The 15,023-nt window shown below is 42.1% G+C and overlaps 1 protein-coding gene across 1 annotated transcript in view; it reads right to left on the bottom strand.

Annotated features, from left to right (window-relative positions):
- Positions 1–5,810, bottom strand: part of LOC126235462 (potassium/sodium hyperpolarization-activated cyclic nucleotide-gated channel 4-like) — a 71,285-nt gene extending 65,475 nt beyond the window's left edge. The window contains exons 1-2 of the mRNA XM_049944184.1: positions 5,717–5,810; positions 5,247–5,577 (exon numbers count right to left, since the gene is read on the bottom strand). Coding sequence (XP_049800141.1) covers positions 5,247–5,577; positions 5,717–5,810 — 425 coding nt within the window. The remainder of the gene's footprint in view (positions 1–5,246; positions 5,578–5,716) is intronic.
- Positions 5,811–15,023: the final 9,213 nt, after the last annotated feature.

Genomic DNA, 15,023 nt, shown 5'->3' with positions numbered 1-15,023 from the left:
CCCAGGTCATAGCAATCTATAAAAAGGGTAGAAAATCGGATGCACTTAATTACCGGCCAATTTCACTGACATCGATCTGTTGTAGAATCATGGAACACATTTTGTGTTCAGACGTACTGAGGCGTTCAGACAGTCGTTTTTCCCTCGCGCGACCCGCTAGTGGAACAGAGGGGGAAAAATATGACTTTGACGCGAATTGTGCGCTCTGCCACATACCGCTTTGTGGCTAGCGGAGTATATATGTAGATGTAGATATGTAGAAATTTTTGAGTAATTTTCGCTTTGAAAGTCCATTCTCACAACCATAAGTAAAAACTGGTATTACTAATGACAATAAAATCTCCCAGGAAATTTTGTTTTGAAAAACCCTATTTGGTTTACTGAAAGCCCCTCAAGACATTTTCACACTTCTGTTTGTTTCTTTTCCTGTCCAACCTGTTCTTGACTTGTACTCTCCCAAATATAAAATCTCATCTACTCTTTTTATGACTTCATTGTTAGTTCATACAACTTTATTTTTGATATTTTGGTTATAAATTATTTTACTTTTATTCTGATTGATTATTAAATTTGTAGCATTAATTTCTCCTTTACATTGTTGGTGTTTGAGTTTACTGAATACAAGCACTACGTTAACATGAACCTCAGCTTGTGCCGCAACAAGATGGAACCCTCGTCACACAGCATCTCGACATGTACAAGCAGCACGACAGTAGGATGCCGGCTAGCGATTATTTATGGTGCTTTCTTTGTGAGTGGGGAGTTGACAGATACACTAAAGGTGCTTTGGCAGGAGGTACCCCACGTCATCCAAGGAGATGGGCTGTCATGGACTTGGAAAGGAAAATATTGGCCGTTGTGAAGTGTGCGGTGTGTCCTTGCATGGAGAAATGACGGAGCATAAACAGATTGTAAAAATGGCGTAGTGGCATTTTACGTATGTTGTTCATATTCATTCTGATATTTCACGAATGTACTCGTATACATAGTCAATAGACAAAAATTGGAGATTAAAGATAAAATTGAAGCACAGTTACATAAAATCAATAAACAATTTTCATTTCCATACTTTGAAATTAATTCACTCTGTTAATAAGTTTGATATGCAACTCAAAGTAGCGAGCCACTTTGTCGCTGGGGGCTGCAGAAATGCATGCCCCGTGCTCCTGCATATGTCAGTGTTGCCGAAGTACAAAATAGTGCGCAATGACAGTAGACAACTCGTGTGCCGGTTTTGTTTCCACTACATAAAAATTGCTGTCCACCCGCAACGACAGCGTAATGACCAGCTAGTAGCACTCAAGTTCCTGGCCTTTTTTTAAAATTTTACTAAATATTCCATTATTTTATCATTTCCTACCCGTGTTGTAAATTCTGTCCCTTCCGTTTTAGATTTGTGCTACGTAAATATGTCTCAAGTCTTGTGCTTGATTTATAAAGAATGATTTATTGTTTATGCTTCTTGAATATTCTTTCTTTGTGGAATTTTATTTGGTTTCTGTGATCAAGGAAACTGATGATCTATTTTTGAAAAATACTGAAACATTTAATAAATGAATCTCTCCAACTCATTCTGTAAAGATATTTAAGAAAAGCCAGCCTTCTTTTTGATTTGGACACCAACATTCTCTGAACTCTTCAGAAAGTAGCCTGATCTCTTTTCATTTGTCTCTATCTTTTACCTATAACAAACCCATAGCATTTCTTGTCGTTTGTCATAGAATCTCTAGCCTATAACGTTTATAATTCACTAGCTCTAATGACAGCGTTGCCTGACATGTTTAATATCTGCCACATAAAATGTGAACCTGTTGCTGCTCTTAGCGATTGCAAGCCACATGGGAAACTGCAGTCGCTGTAAGTCGAAGGCCATATTTGAACTACTGGGTGTCAACGGAATGCGACGTATGAATACGTAACGTTTGGTAATAAAGTTTATCCTTTATTTATATCATATATATATATATATATATATATATATATATATATATATATATATATGTTTATATATTATTTGTATTAAAAATATATATACAGCCTATGTCCGTCCAAATTTTCATCAAGGGATCGCTTAGAAATTCGGAACAAATCGACCAGAAACTTTAAGAAACTTCTGGTAACAACCTTTCCCCTTTATATATTACATACATACACGTTCAAAGTTAGATTACGAAACCTTATGTAGACAGTGATCTTCCTCTCGTCTTGAAAGTAAAGTGTGCAAAATTTGATCAAGATCGGAATAAAGCTGTAGATTTGTATAAATTACAAACAAATAAATGGACAATTCTTTACATATGGAGATGGTGAATCGTTCGCATTTATATAAATATTGTAAGCTGATCACTATAATATAGTGACTTAGCTTTATAATACTAGTGATACATTTCTATTCGTAAATCTTTCTAGTTTAATAATATACTCTTCAGATTCTACAATTCCCTTGTCTATTATTGCTGTTTATAGTACATTTTCTTTTATTATTTCCTTATTACATTTAAATTAGGCTACATTTTCAGTTTTAACTTTTCAACATCTAGTTTAGAGGAATTTTTAGTATAATATCACCTCGATTATCTGTTCACCCTTCAATCGATCTCTTCATTAAATAGAAATGTAATTTATTTAAAAATATTTCTTAAGGGGCTCCGGAAAGGCTCAAAATCATGAAAAGTTCAATTTTTACTTTTTTGCGTTTTCTGAATCTGCAGACTATTACCTTTTAATAGATATATAATTTATTCAATTCCGAAGACTACAACTATTTTTAAATTTTTTTTTGAAATGTGTTCTACATGGGCGTGACCCACTGTGGCGCTGTTAAACTGCTGTCAAATGGTGTTATTATTAACGTCCGTGTTCATCAGGTACATTTTAGTGATGTGAGATAAAGTATGTGTTGGGGCTAACCTGTGATGGTTCAATATATATCGCTGGTGTGATTGTCGATTGTTTCATGTTTATTTACTCTGTCGTTATCTCGAAAATATTCGTAATTAATTCTGTTTCTTGAGTCTCTGTTTTGTTGAAGTATAATAATGAGTAAAAGTAAAGTTATTAGAAATCCTCTGAAGGCTTTTAAGAAAAGGAGAAATGTTGGAAAGCCAAAGGTATGTGTTATTACTGTAAACAATAAAGACGATGAAAATCCCCAACATAGCTTGTGTCCCAAAGAAGAAGACAGTTGGTGTAAATATAACAAAGGATTGCTAACTGGTGAAGTGTACACTCATAAGCACAGTCTGCCTCATGCAATAATGGAGGTGATAAAACCTATTTTCAGAGACTTAGCAGCACCTGAACTGTTGAAATAGTGTTTTCACGGAAAAACTCAAAACCCAAATGAAAGTGTAAATAGTGTTATATGGTCGAGAATCCCCAAGACTGTATTTGTTGGAATAGAAACACTTCACTTTGGTGTGTATGATGCTGTTGCGACTTTCAATGATGGCAACATTGTAAGGTGCAAGGTATTTAGAAATATGGGAATGAAGATAGGTTCTAACATGGTAAGAGCGATGCTTGCTTTAGACAAGGAACGCCTTCGGTCTGCAGACAGGGCTGTAAAGAGTCTAGAAATACAAGCAAGAGTAAACAGGAGGAGGAACAAGAGGAAGCTGGAGGAGGAGTTTGCAGAGGATGAAGATAATCCATCCTATGGACCTGGAATGCACTAAAAAGTTAATCCAATCTTTTTCGCTCGATTCCCAAAACTTTTATTTTCTCATATTAATTACATGTTTTCTAAGGATCTTCCAAACATATTTGTTTCAAACTTTCAGTAAATGTTACACAGTACCTTCTGCATAATTTAACACAGCCTTTTTCCAAAAAACTGTATATTTTTGAATATATAAATAAAAAATTGCAAAAAAATGTTGTGAATTTTCATTACAATTGGAAAAAAATCATCTTTAATAACTGAACTAAAGTTTTGTAAAATCCCTGTGTTAAGTTGTAGCCCATATTCTAATAAATAATCTATAAAAAGTTCAACTTCCTACCTCAAATACTTTGTGAGGAAAGATGTAATTTATAAGCGTTATTTTAACATTGCAAGTATAGGGCGTTCCGGAGCCCCTTAATATATTTAAGTAAGAAAACTTTCAAAACTACTTGTATTTCATAAAATCTTCAGTCACTGGCTCCATTCAATGAACAGGAAACTCATTACAGTAATTAACTAGATACTTCGTGTTTGATGAAATGTAGTTGTGATGACCTAGAGGGTAAGAAGCTGACACAGCTGTGATGAGTGACTTTTTGATGATATCACACAGGTCTATCGATAGCTGAAAGACTGCGGTTGCACGATAACGCATAATTGTAGGGCAAATATCCGTTAAATATTAATACAACAAGTGGTATGATTAATTTTTATGTATGTTAAATGATTTTATTAATTTTTAGTCACAGTAAACTACATGTTTTCTCACTGTGTTATAATGTTCCTCTTATTAGGCTCAGTCGATTACATGACTTTTTAAATGTTTGGAACATTGTTCCAGGAAAAACAGCTATTTATAAATATTATAACTTAATCAAACGCCTATGAAGATGGTGCTGCTCCACGCCGACGGTTCCTACAGTCATCAAGGAATGCAAGATCTGAAGACCATATTGTAGAAGATCGAAACAAGCCCTCTAAAAGTAAACTTAAATGCGAGCAAGACTGTGTAAATTGAAATGAGATATCATCTCCTGATTCACTGAGGTCGTGAAATCTCTCTCTGAAATATTTAACTGTTTACTACATCTAAGGCAAGAGGTAGTTTATTTATGGTAACAAAAGGCATTCTGGAGGAGCTAGAAGGTTTATTTATTGTTTCATCTATTTTGTGCATATATATACTGAGAAAAGCACAGTAACATGACACATAAGAAAAAATTGCAAGACAATAGTGATTTCAGGAAACAGAAAATGAACCGTGTCACGAGAACGTGTTTAGCATAATACAGAAACGCCACACAGTGGCAACAAACTTTGCAGTGATGACGCATTGGTCAACTTCTGAAGTGACATATACATTTCACTGTAGTCACGGCACAGTCCTCTGCACAAAGCCGCAGTTTTTCAGAAGATGCGCATCAGGCCGGCCTGCCTGTAGGCGAAGACAGGTGCTCCCTGAGGCAGCAAGTTCTGGTAGTGGAAGCGCGCCAGGTAGCCGGGGTCTGCGGGCAGCGACAGCCGCTCTGGCAGCAGCGGGGAGGCGGCGGAGGCGGAGGCCGAGGAGGGGGCGGCGGGCCCGTGGGCGTAGGTGATGCGCTGGAGGCGGCCGTCCGGCTGCAGCAGGTAGTACACGCCGGACTCCAGGGCGCGGGAGCCGTCGGCAGCCGCGTCTGAGGGAGCCGTCGTCGTGGGCAGCTCGGTGGTCGTGGTCTCGGCAGCCTCTGTGGTCGTGGGGGCGGGCGGGGGCGGAGGGCCGTACTGCTGTGGCGGCGGCGCGTACAGGCCGGAAGTCCTGGAAGGCAGGAAGAACTGCCGACCTTCCGGACGCCAGCCCGAGGGAGGGTACGGAGCCGCGTCTGGCGCGCCGTACTGCTGCGCAGGGGCTTCTGGCCGCGCAGAGGCGCACCCTGCGAGCAACAAGAGAGCAGACGCCACCAGGAGCTGCATGTCGCTGTCAGGGGAAGAGCCGCTACACTGACTGATGTTGCACTGTGAGGCACCGCTGTACTTATAGCAGCCCGCTGTCATTGACCTCCATAGCCTTACGACGCTTGCCATTGTCCCGCTGGCCGAATGAGGTGGCGAACGTCACGCACTCCTCAATGCTGAATGCACAGAGGGCTACCGTTTCTTCTAGCATCCTGACAATACCCTGAGTTCAAAATTCTACCTGTGGTTCACCCATTTCGTCTAGTCTCCTAGCAAGTTCCTAAGATTGACATTCTCCCTGTCGTTCGCCTTATATGAGGTGAATCATGTAAAACTTGCACATCAGATGTTGCGGAAATGGAAAGTGCTATTGATATGTGGATTGCACCGAATGGAATGGTTGTCAGGGGTTCATATTGTTAGCCAATACACAGATTGTAATAATACGAGGGTCACTCCAAAAGAAACTATTTTTGTAAAAATACAGTTTTCATTCTGCATGTGTGAAAGTTTTACAGTGTTTAGATACATCCTTCCCACTTGTTTTCAAACTTAGTTCAACCTGTTCCCGTGAGTTGCGCCGTCACAGTTTGTCTTCAAGATGGCTGCTACACTTTACATTCGTCATAGAATTCCTTTACTGTGGAAACAAGAGGTTGGAAAAGGTGTATGGAAATGCTGCTGTCGATCGCAGTACAGTTAGTCGGTGGGCAAGCAGGTTACATGATGAAAGCGGGCACGGCAATATTGAGGATTGTCCTCGCAGCGGCAGGTCTCGTACTGTACACACTCCAGACAATGTGCAGAGAGTTAACGAATTGGTGACTGCTGACAGACGCATCACAGTGAACGAATTGTCACGCTACGTTGGGATAGGGGAAGGAAGTGTATGCAGAATACTGAAAGTGTTGGCGTTAAAAAAGGTTTGTGCCAGGTGGGTTCCCAGGATGTTGACAGTGGCTCACAAAGAAACAAGAAAAACGGCATGCAGCGAACTTTTGGAACAGTACGAGAATGGTGGAGATGAATTTCTTGGAAGAATTGTGACAGGTGATGAAAATGGCTTCATCATTTTTCACCAGAGATGAAGAGGCGATCAATGGAGTGGCATCATGCAAATTCACCCAAGAAAAAAAAATTCAAAACCACCACACAAAGTTGTGGCTACGGTGTTTTTCGATTCTGAAGGACTCTTGCTTGTGGACATCATGCCAGATGAAACCACGATAAATTCTGATGCATATGTGACGAACTTCAAGCTCGACTGAGTCGTGTTCGACCACATCGGCAAATGCAGGATGTTTTGCTGTTGCACGACAATGCACGGCCACATGTCAGTCAGAAAACCATGGAAGCGATCACGAAACTCGGATGGACAACACTGAAACACCCGCCTTACAGTCCTGACATGGCTCCATGTGACTATCATCTCTTTGGGAAACTGAAAGACTCTCTTCGTGGAACAAGGTTTGAAGATGATGACTCCCTTGTGCACGGTGCCAAACAGTGGTTCCAACAGGTTGGTCCAGAATTTTACCGTGCGGGTATATAGACGCTGGTTCCAAGATGGCGTAAGGCAGTTCAGAAGGATGTAAATTATGTAGAGAAATGAAAATATTATTCCTAAAAGATGGATCTATATGCTGTAAAACTTTCAAACATGTAGAATAAAAAAATGGATTAAAAAAAATAGTGTTCATTTCTTTTGGAGTGACCGTCGTATATGAAGTACTCCACTATGTCTTCACGAATTGTTTCCAAATCGTTGGATTGGGAGCAGGGGCCTGTACCGTGCCCGGCCCGTTGCCCAAAGGTGACATCTGTAGACTTTTTTTGTGAGGAAAACTGAAAGGACATACCAACTACACCCGATGATATTCAACGGCATATTACTGCAGCCAGTTCGGACGTCTCCGCTGAAGTGCTAGCACTTAAAGAAGTCGTTCCATACCAGACTGGAAGCGGGTACTGCCACTGTCAGTGGTCATTTTGAACACAACCTGTGATGGTCAACTGTCTTCTTACGGTTCAGAATCCACATAACTGGTGTGTGCCTTATGTTGTTCAACAATGTCTGGTACCACAGATTTTGTACAAGTGTCGCTGTTGGAACCTTCCAAAATAAGATGTCTGACATTATCTTTATCCAATTGTCAGTTTGTTAATGTCAATATGCACTGTTCCATTTAAAAACATATTTTCTAAGTATTATTACTATCTGTCGATTGGCCAACAGTATGAGCCCTTGATTACCAATCCATTCTGTGAAAACCATACGTCAATAGCAATTTCCACTTCCGCAATAGTTGCGATATACTTTTTAGGTGATTAGGTGATTCACCCTGTGTAACTACGAGAAGAAGCTAGTAATTCGCTGAAAAAAAAATCGTGTTAAAAATGTGGAAGATTGTGTCGTCTAGGTGACCGCAGAAGTTTTGGGTATAAACTTTTATCTGGGGTAAAATGAAATAAAAAGTTTTTCACAACATATTATTTTTATTTCTTATGATATAAATCGGTTTTTCTCATTTAGCGGGAAGTGTTGTGCTTTGGAACACTTTTGAAACTTATTGTCTCCAGCCAGCCAGGTCTGTAACAGAAGTTTAATACTAGGCCTAAAACTTTGCTTCCGCCGTTTTACAACAGATGGCAGTAGCGGCAAGTGGTGGTGCAGATAGTGGGCCGTAAATGTCATATAATAAGCATAGACAGTTGTAAACATAATGCGCTCAAAATATTAGTCGATTTGCGATTGCATCATAATTTTCGATTGAATATTGCAACTTACAATCCCTATTTTCGTCATTTGCGGGAAGCTTTAATTTTCTGCTTTAACACGAATAAATCTGCAGCTGAGACTCATGAAACGCTGGGTAGGACCTATGGTGAGAGAATGGTGCAGAGAATGGTTACAACGCTTCAAGAACAGCGGTTTTAACATCGAAGTCCGGCATAGCGGTGGAAGAGATAAGGTTTTCGAAGTTACTGAAACCGACGGGAACAACCACAGAAGGTAGTTAGGGAAAGCAATTGATGAGTTTGAGCCGAGTATTGAAAGAAAACGGCTACAATACAGCGATAGACATGAAAAGACGATTTTGCAGCAAATCAGTGCTCGACCCATGTCGCAAAACGCGTCAAAACATACTCCCAAACGTTGAAATGGGAAGCCCTTCCACCACCCGCCTTATCTCCAGTCACTGATACCTCTGACTACCACCTTTTTCAGTCAATGGCACACGGCCTGGCTGATCAGCACTTGCGGTCATATGAAGAGGAGAAAAATTGGAGCGATTCAACGATATCCTCAAAAGACGCCCAGTTCTTCCGCCGCGCGATTCGTATGCTGCCCGAAAAATGGTAGAAAACAATCAGATATGTTCAGAGTGTCGGTGTCCTCGATGAAGTACCTTGGCACAGATGTAAAATACACTTCCTGTTAGAACACGACTAAATACAATAGAGAGAAAATGTACACAGTTGAATAAACAACATCGTAGCAAACTCTTTGGCCCCCAAAATTCCGTCTCAAGAGAATAATAAAAGAGGACTAACAGTAATATACACTCCTGGAAATTGAAATAAGAACACCGTGAATTCATTGTCCCAGGAAGGGGAAACTTTATTGACACATTCCTGGGGTCAGATACATCACATGATCACACTGACAGAACCACAGGCACATAGACACAGGCAACAGAGCATGCACAATGTCGGCACTAGTACAGTGTATATCCACCTTTCGCAGCAATGCAGGCTGCTATTCTCCCATGGAGACGATCGTAGAGATGCTGGATGTAGTCCTGTGGAACGGCTTGCCATGCCATTTCCACCTGGCGCCTCAGTTGGACCAGCGTTCGTGCTGGACGTGCAGACCGCGTGAGACGACGCTTCATCCAGTCCCAAACATGCTCAATGGGGAACAGATCCGGAGATCTTGCTGGCCAGGGTAGTTGACTTACACCTTCGAGAGCACGTTGGGTGGCACGGGATACATGCGGACGTGCATTGTCCTGTTGGAACAGCAAGTTCCCTTGCCGGTCTAGGAATGGTAGAACGATGGGTTCGATGACGGTTTGGATGTACCGTGCACTATTCAGTGTCCCCTCGACGATCACCAGTGGTGTACGGCCAGTGTAGGAGATCGCTCCCCACACCATGATGCCGGGTGTTGGCCCTGTGTGCCTCGGTCGTATGCAGTCCTGATTGTGGCGCTCACCTGCACGGCGCCAAACACGCATACGACCATCATTGGCACCAAGGCAGAAGCGACTCTCATCGCTGAAGACGACACGTCTCCATTCGTCCCTCCATTCACGCCTGTCGCGACACCACTGGAGGCGGGCTGCACGATGTTGGGGCGTGAGCGGAAGACGGCCTAACGGTGTGCGGGACCGTAGCCCAGCTTCATGGAGACGGTTGCGAATGGTCCTCGCCGATACCCCAGGAGCAACAGTGTCCCTAATTTGCTGGGAAGTGGCGGTGCGGTCCCCTACGGCACTGCGTAGGATCCTACGGTCTTGGCGTGCATCCGTGCGTCGCTGCGGTCCGGTCCCAGGTCGACGGGCACGTGCACCTTCCGCCGACCACTGGCGACAACATCGATGTACTGTGGAGACCTCACGCCCCACGTGTTGAGCAATTCGGCGGTACGTCCACCCGGCCTCCCGCATGCCCACTATACGCCCTCGCTCAAAGTCCGTCAACTGCACATACGGTTCACGTCCACGCTGTCGCGGCATGCTACCAGTGTTAAAGACTGCGATGGAGCTCCGTATGCCACGGCAAACTGGCTGACACTGACGGCGGCGGTGCACAAATGCTGCGCAGCTAGCGCCATTTGACGGCCAACACCGCGGTTCCTGGTGTGTCCGCTGTGCCGTGCGTGTGATCATTGCTTGTACAGCCCTCTCGCAGTGTCCGGAGCAAGTATGGTGGGTCTGACACACCGGTGTCAATGTGTTCTTTTTTCCATTTCCAGGAGTGTAGTTATTTACTTGTTGTTGTTGTTGTTGTGATCTTCAGTCGTGAGACTGGTTTGATGCAGCTCTCCATGCTACTCTATCCTGTGCAAGCTTCTTCATCTCCCAGTACTTACTGCAACCTACATCCTTCTGAAGTTATTTACTTATTTAACCTAATTACTTATGTAGCCTATTCTTTAGACGCCCTGTTATATCGGAATAACTTTTCACACATACAGATCTGTTTGCATCACAGTCTAATTAAATAATGGTAATAATTATAATGATTTTGATGTAAAATAATAGTAGAGGGAGGATAATCTGCACACAAGGCTGTTTAAAACACCTATATTGGATAAGAATTAATAACAGCAGAACGATCACTACTAATAATAATAACAATAATAATGTTAATAGTAACAAACTATAACAAACTTTATCCTCTGTCAAGGAATACGTCATCGATAAACATCAGACACTTTTCTAGCCTTATACGTAACGAAATGGCAATAAGAGCGCTAAACGCTACCGTTGGGCCCTGATAGGCAAAACTACTCCTGTTCTGATCAAGATGAATTCTTGGTTGATCTGAAGGATGGATTTCAGTCTGGATTATACACTCATACGCCAAATCGTGATGATCGCCTGCTTGATAGCGTGTTTGCCCGCCGGTGAATCGCGTGACAGCAGTGATTTTGGGTGGCAAGGATCCGACAAGTCCTTCCTAGGCTTTCAGACGTATGTTGAGATTAGGCGAACTTGGTGGTCTAGACACCAACGTGATTTCTCTATCATATTCTTCCAACCACTCTACCACGTTTCTGTCCTTATGAAACGAACAGTTATCCCGATGAGGAAAGACATCAAACATGAAAGGATACAGATGGTCCGCAGTAATGTTAACGTAGTCCGCAGCCGTCGTGGTGGCTTTTATTACTGTCCCATGTCCCATGGGACCCACGAGAACCACCCCCATAGCATAATACTGCCCCCATAGGCCTGCGGCGTCCGTGGTGCAGAGCATGTTTGGAACAGCCATTCTCTTGGAAGACGGTGTACCCGGACACAACCCTCGACCTGCTGTAAGAAGAAACGTGCTTCACCCTATTAGACGACACGTTTCCTATGATCCATGGTCCATTCTCTATGATCCTGTGTCCACTACAATCGTAAATGTTCACGTCATTGAGTCAACATGAGAAAGCATATGGACCGTCAGCTGCGTAGTCCCACGTTCGACAGTACGCGATGGCTAGGGGTGCTCCGAAACACTCTTTCCTGCACCAGCAACACACTCTGTCGTCAGATGTTTTTTGCCTCGACTGTCTTGCAGAGACGGGACGACACGCGCGATTATGCTAGTGCAACAGTGTTCGTGACTCCAGTGTGTGGGAGTGCCAAGGCTACATAGTGGTAGAGGACGTGAGGGCACTGCGCGAGGAAGCGCGTGACTGGATTACAAGAACCTTGTTCGTAGATCCGGCGTAATGCTATAGCGTCTACCGACTAATGTGAAATAGCTAGTTGCATTTCTCGCGAACAGTTTCTCACTCCTCAGTAGACACGTGATTGTAGTAGGGTTTGGTTGTGATGTGTTATCAGACTTGCAGAATGTCTTGTCATGACCCTGTATTTTCAGAAGTATTATCTGCAAAACCAACACAAAACACGTAAAACGCCTGATTGAAGATTCTGATCTGCACTGAGAACTTGAATGTGGATATGAAAAATTTTTGCAGTATTTACAAGCTGTGAAAACTTGTAGAAGATATAAAAAATATCAATTATAGTTCAAGAAGAAGGTATTACTGTCGTTCGTGCCCTTTTTCACGCTTGGTGTAGACATCCAGTGAGTGAACGATAATCAGCAGGCATACTTTGAACAGTCTAGTCCCCAGTGAGTGTGGGTGTAAGTCATGTGATGACTAGGGCGCGGATAAATATGCACTTAAAAATGCCACGTATTTATAAGCTAAAATTCCAGAAGCATGCACTAAAATTTCTGAAATACGGACTACTAATACATAAACCACCCACTCAAAAGGAACGAAAGAGTACATACTAGAAACTCCACACAATCTGAATTTGTTGTCAGTTTCTAACATTAATAGTGATAATTTCATCTCACCCACGACTATTAGTCGAATCTGCACCAACACATTACTTAATATTTTTCTAAGTTCTATGAAATAAAGGACTTTTTCTTGTTTGTCAAGAGGTTTGAAGTGACGCACCCCTTTCTTTTGATTTATAGGGCGGAACTGAAACGCAGCAATGCCACTCGAAGAATTTTCCTTCGAACGTTTCCCTAATTTTCCTATTGGCACCAAGCAGATACAGCGAATAAGCCTAACACACAACTCAGCATTACTTTCCGCTACCGTATTTATTCGAAAAGCAACCGAGTCTTTAACATTACCATATCGATACTCCTTGGTAAAGGATCCGTATTCTTCCAGTGGAGCCGCCAAAGGAAATCCTCTTTCCTCCATTCGTTTGACTCCTGATGCTAAATAACTGAAGTATGACTTGATGTATGCAAGTTGGTTCCCAACTCCTATTTCCCAGCACGCTTTAATGGAACTTGGAGTTTGTAAGAATCTTCTAGGTCTGGGCAAGCGAAATCTATGTCGAAACATCAAAATTAGTTACGTATCTCTATAGGTGTCCCACCGACCTTGCCGCAGTGCTCACACCAGTTACCGTGAGATCACCGAAGTTAAGCATTGTCGGGCTTGGCTAGCACTTGTATCCGTGACGTTCGGGTCTACGGAGAGCTGTCGGCCAGGGTGTACTCATCACTTGTGAGGCCATTTGAGAAGCTACTTCATTGAGAAGTAAGGGCTCCGGTCACGAAAGCTGACAGCGGCCGATAGAGCGGTGTGCTGATTACGTGTGCCTCCATGTCCACATCCAGCGACGCTTGTCGGCTGTGGATTACACGGCAGTCGGTCAGTACCGTTGAGCCTCCACACACCTGTTTCGACAGAGTTCAGTTTTACTTCTATAATTTCATTACTTGAAATGAGAGCTCTTTTTCTTTGAGCTGCCGATTCGTTGCTCGGTTCAGTAGTATAGAATGAGTGTTTTAAAGAATAGTACACTAAGTACTGTAACACTACGAAACCTCTGAAGCATTTTCAGGCCTAAATTTGTGACTGTACTGTCTGAGGACTCGGTTAACGCAGCTTTCGAGGCTAGTCTGTCCTGTATAAGCCTCTTCATCTTCGAATAACTAATGCAACGTACAGCCCTTTGAACTTACTTACATTCATCCCTTTGCCTTCCTCTACGAATTTCCTCCCTCCTCCCCCCCCCCTCCTCCCATACACACACACTCTCATCCATTTTAAAACCTACAATCACTTGATGATTCAGGATATATCCTTCCAATCGATCCCTTCCTTTAGTCACGTTGTCTCATAAACTCCTTCCGTCCTGACTTCTATTGACTACCTCCTCATCAATTGCTCGATGAACCTATCTAATTTTCAGCATTCTTATGTAGTATTGCATTTCAAAAAAAAATTCTCATCTTCTCTGAACTCTTTATCGTGCACGTTTCATTTACATACAAGTGTACATTCCACGCAAATACCTTTAGCAAAGACTTCCTAGCACCAAAATTTGATAAAAGCTAACAGAAGTTTTTTATCAATTTTTTTTTCGGTATAGGCAATCAACATTTAATATCCTCCCTACTTCAGGCATAATTAGTTATTTTGCTGTTCAAGTAGCAAAATACTCGTACATGTACTACCTCCTTTATCTCATTACCTAATCTAATTCTCTCCGCAATACCTGATTTAATTTAATTCGGCTACATTTTTTATCCTTGTTTTACTTTTGTTGATATTCTTCTGATATCCTTTTTTTATGCTGCTCTACCTTTGCCGTCTCTGACAGTGTTACAATGTCATCGGACAACCCCGAAGTTTTTATTTATTCTGCTTTCCAATTTTCTCCTCGGATTGCTTCTGCTTCTTACTCAGTGTACGGGTTGAATAACATTGAGGATAGGCTAGTGTCCTAACTCACAACCTCGTCACCCACTCCTCCCTTTTATGCCCGTCGGCTCTTATAAATGCAATCTGGTTTCTGTAGAAGATACAGACGACCTTCCGTTCATTGTATTTTATTCCTGCTACCTTAAAAATTTCGAAAACTGTATTCCCGTCAACAGTGTCAAAATTTTTTCTAAATCTACACATGCTGTAAGTATAGGTTAGCGTCTCTTTAACTTATTCTCTAAGATAAGTGACAGGTCAGTATTCCCTTGCATATTCCTACATTTCTTCGTAATGCAAACTTTTCTTATCTGAGATCGGGTTCTACCAGGTTTCCGTTCCCCTGTAAATAATTCGTGTCAGTATTTCGCAATCATGACTTAATAAACTACAACACGCGTGTTGAGTAGCTAATTTATTCTTTGTAAAACATGTACTTTTTTAAAAAAAAAG

Source organism: Schistocerca nitens, chromosome 2 (genome assembly GCF_023898315.1).
Source record: "Schistocerca nitens isolate TAMUIC-IGC-003100 chromosome 2, iqSchNite1.1, whole genome shotgun sequence".
NCBI lineage: Eukaryota > Metazoa > Arthropoda > Insecta > Orthoptera > Acrididae > Schistocerca > Schistocerca nitens.
Note: the sequence above shows the minus strand (reverse complement) of the source record. Positions and strands in the feature narration are given on the sequence as shown.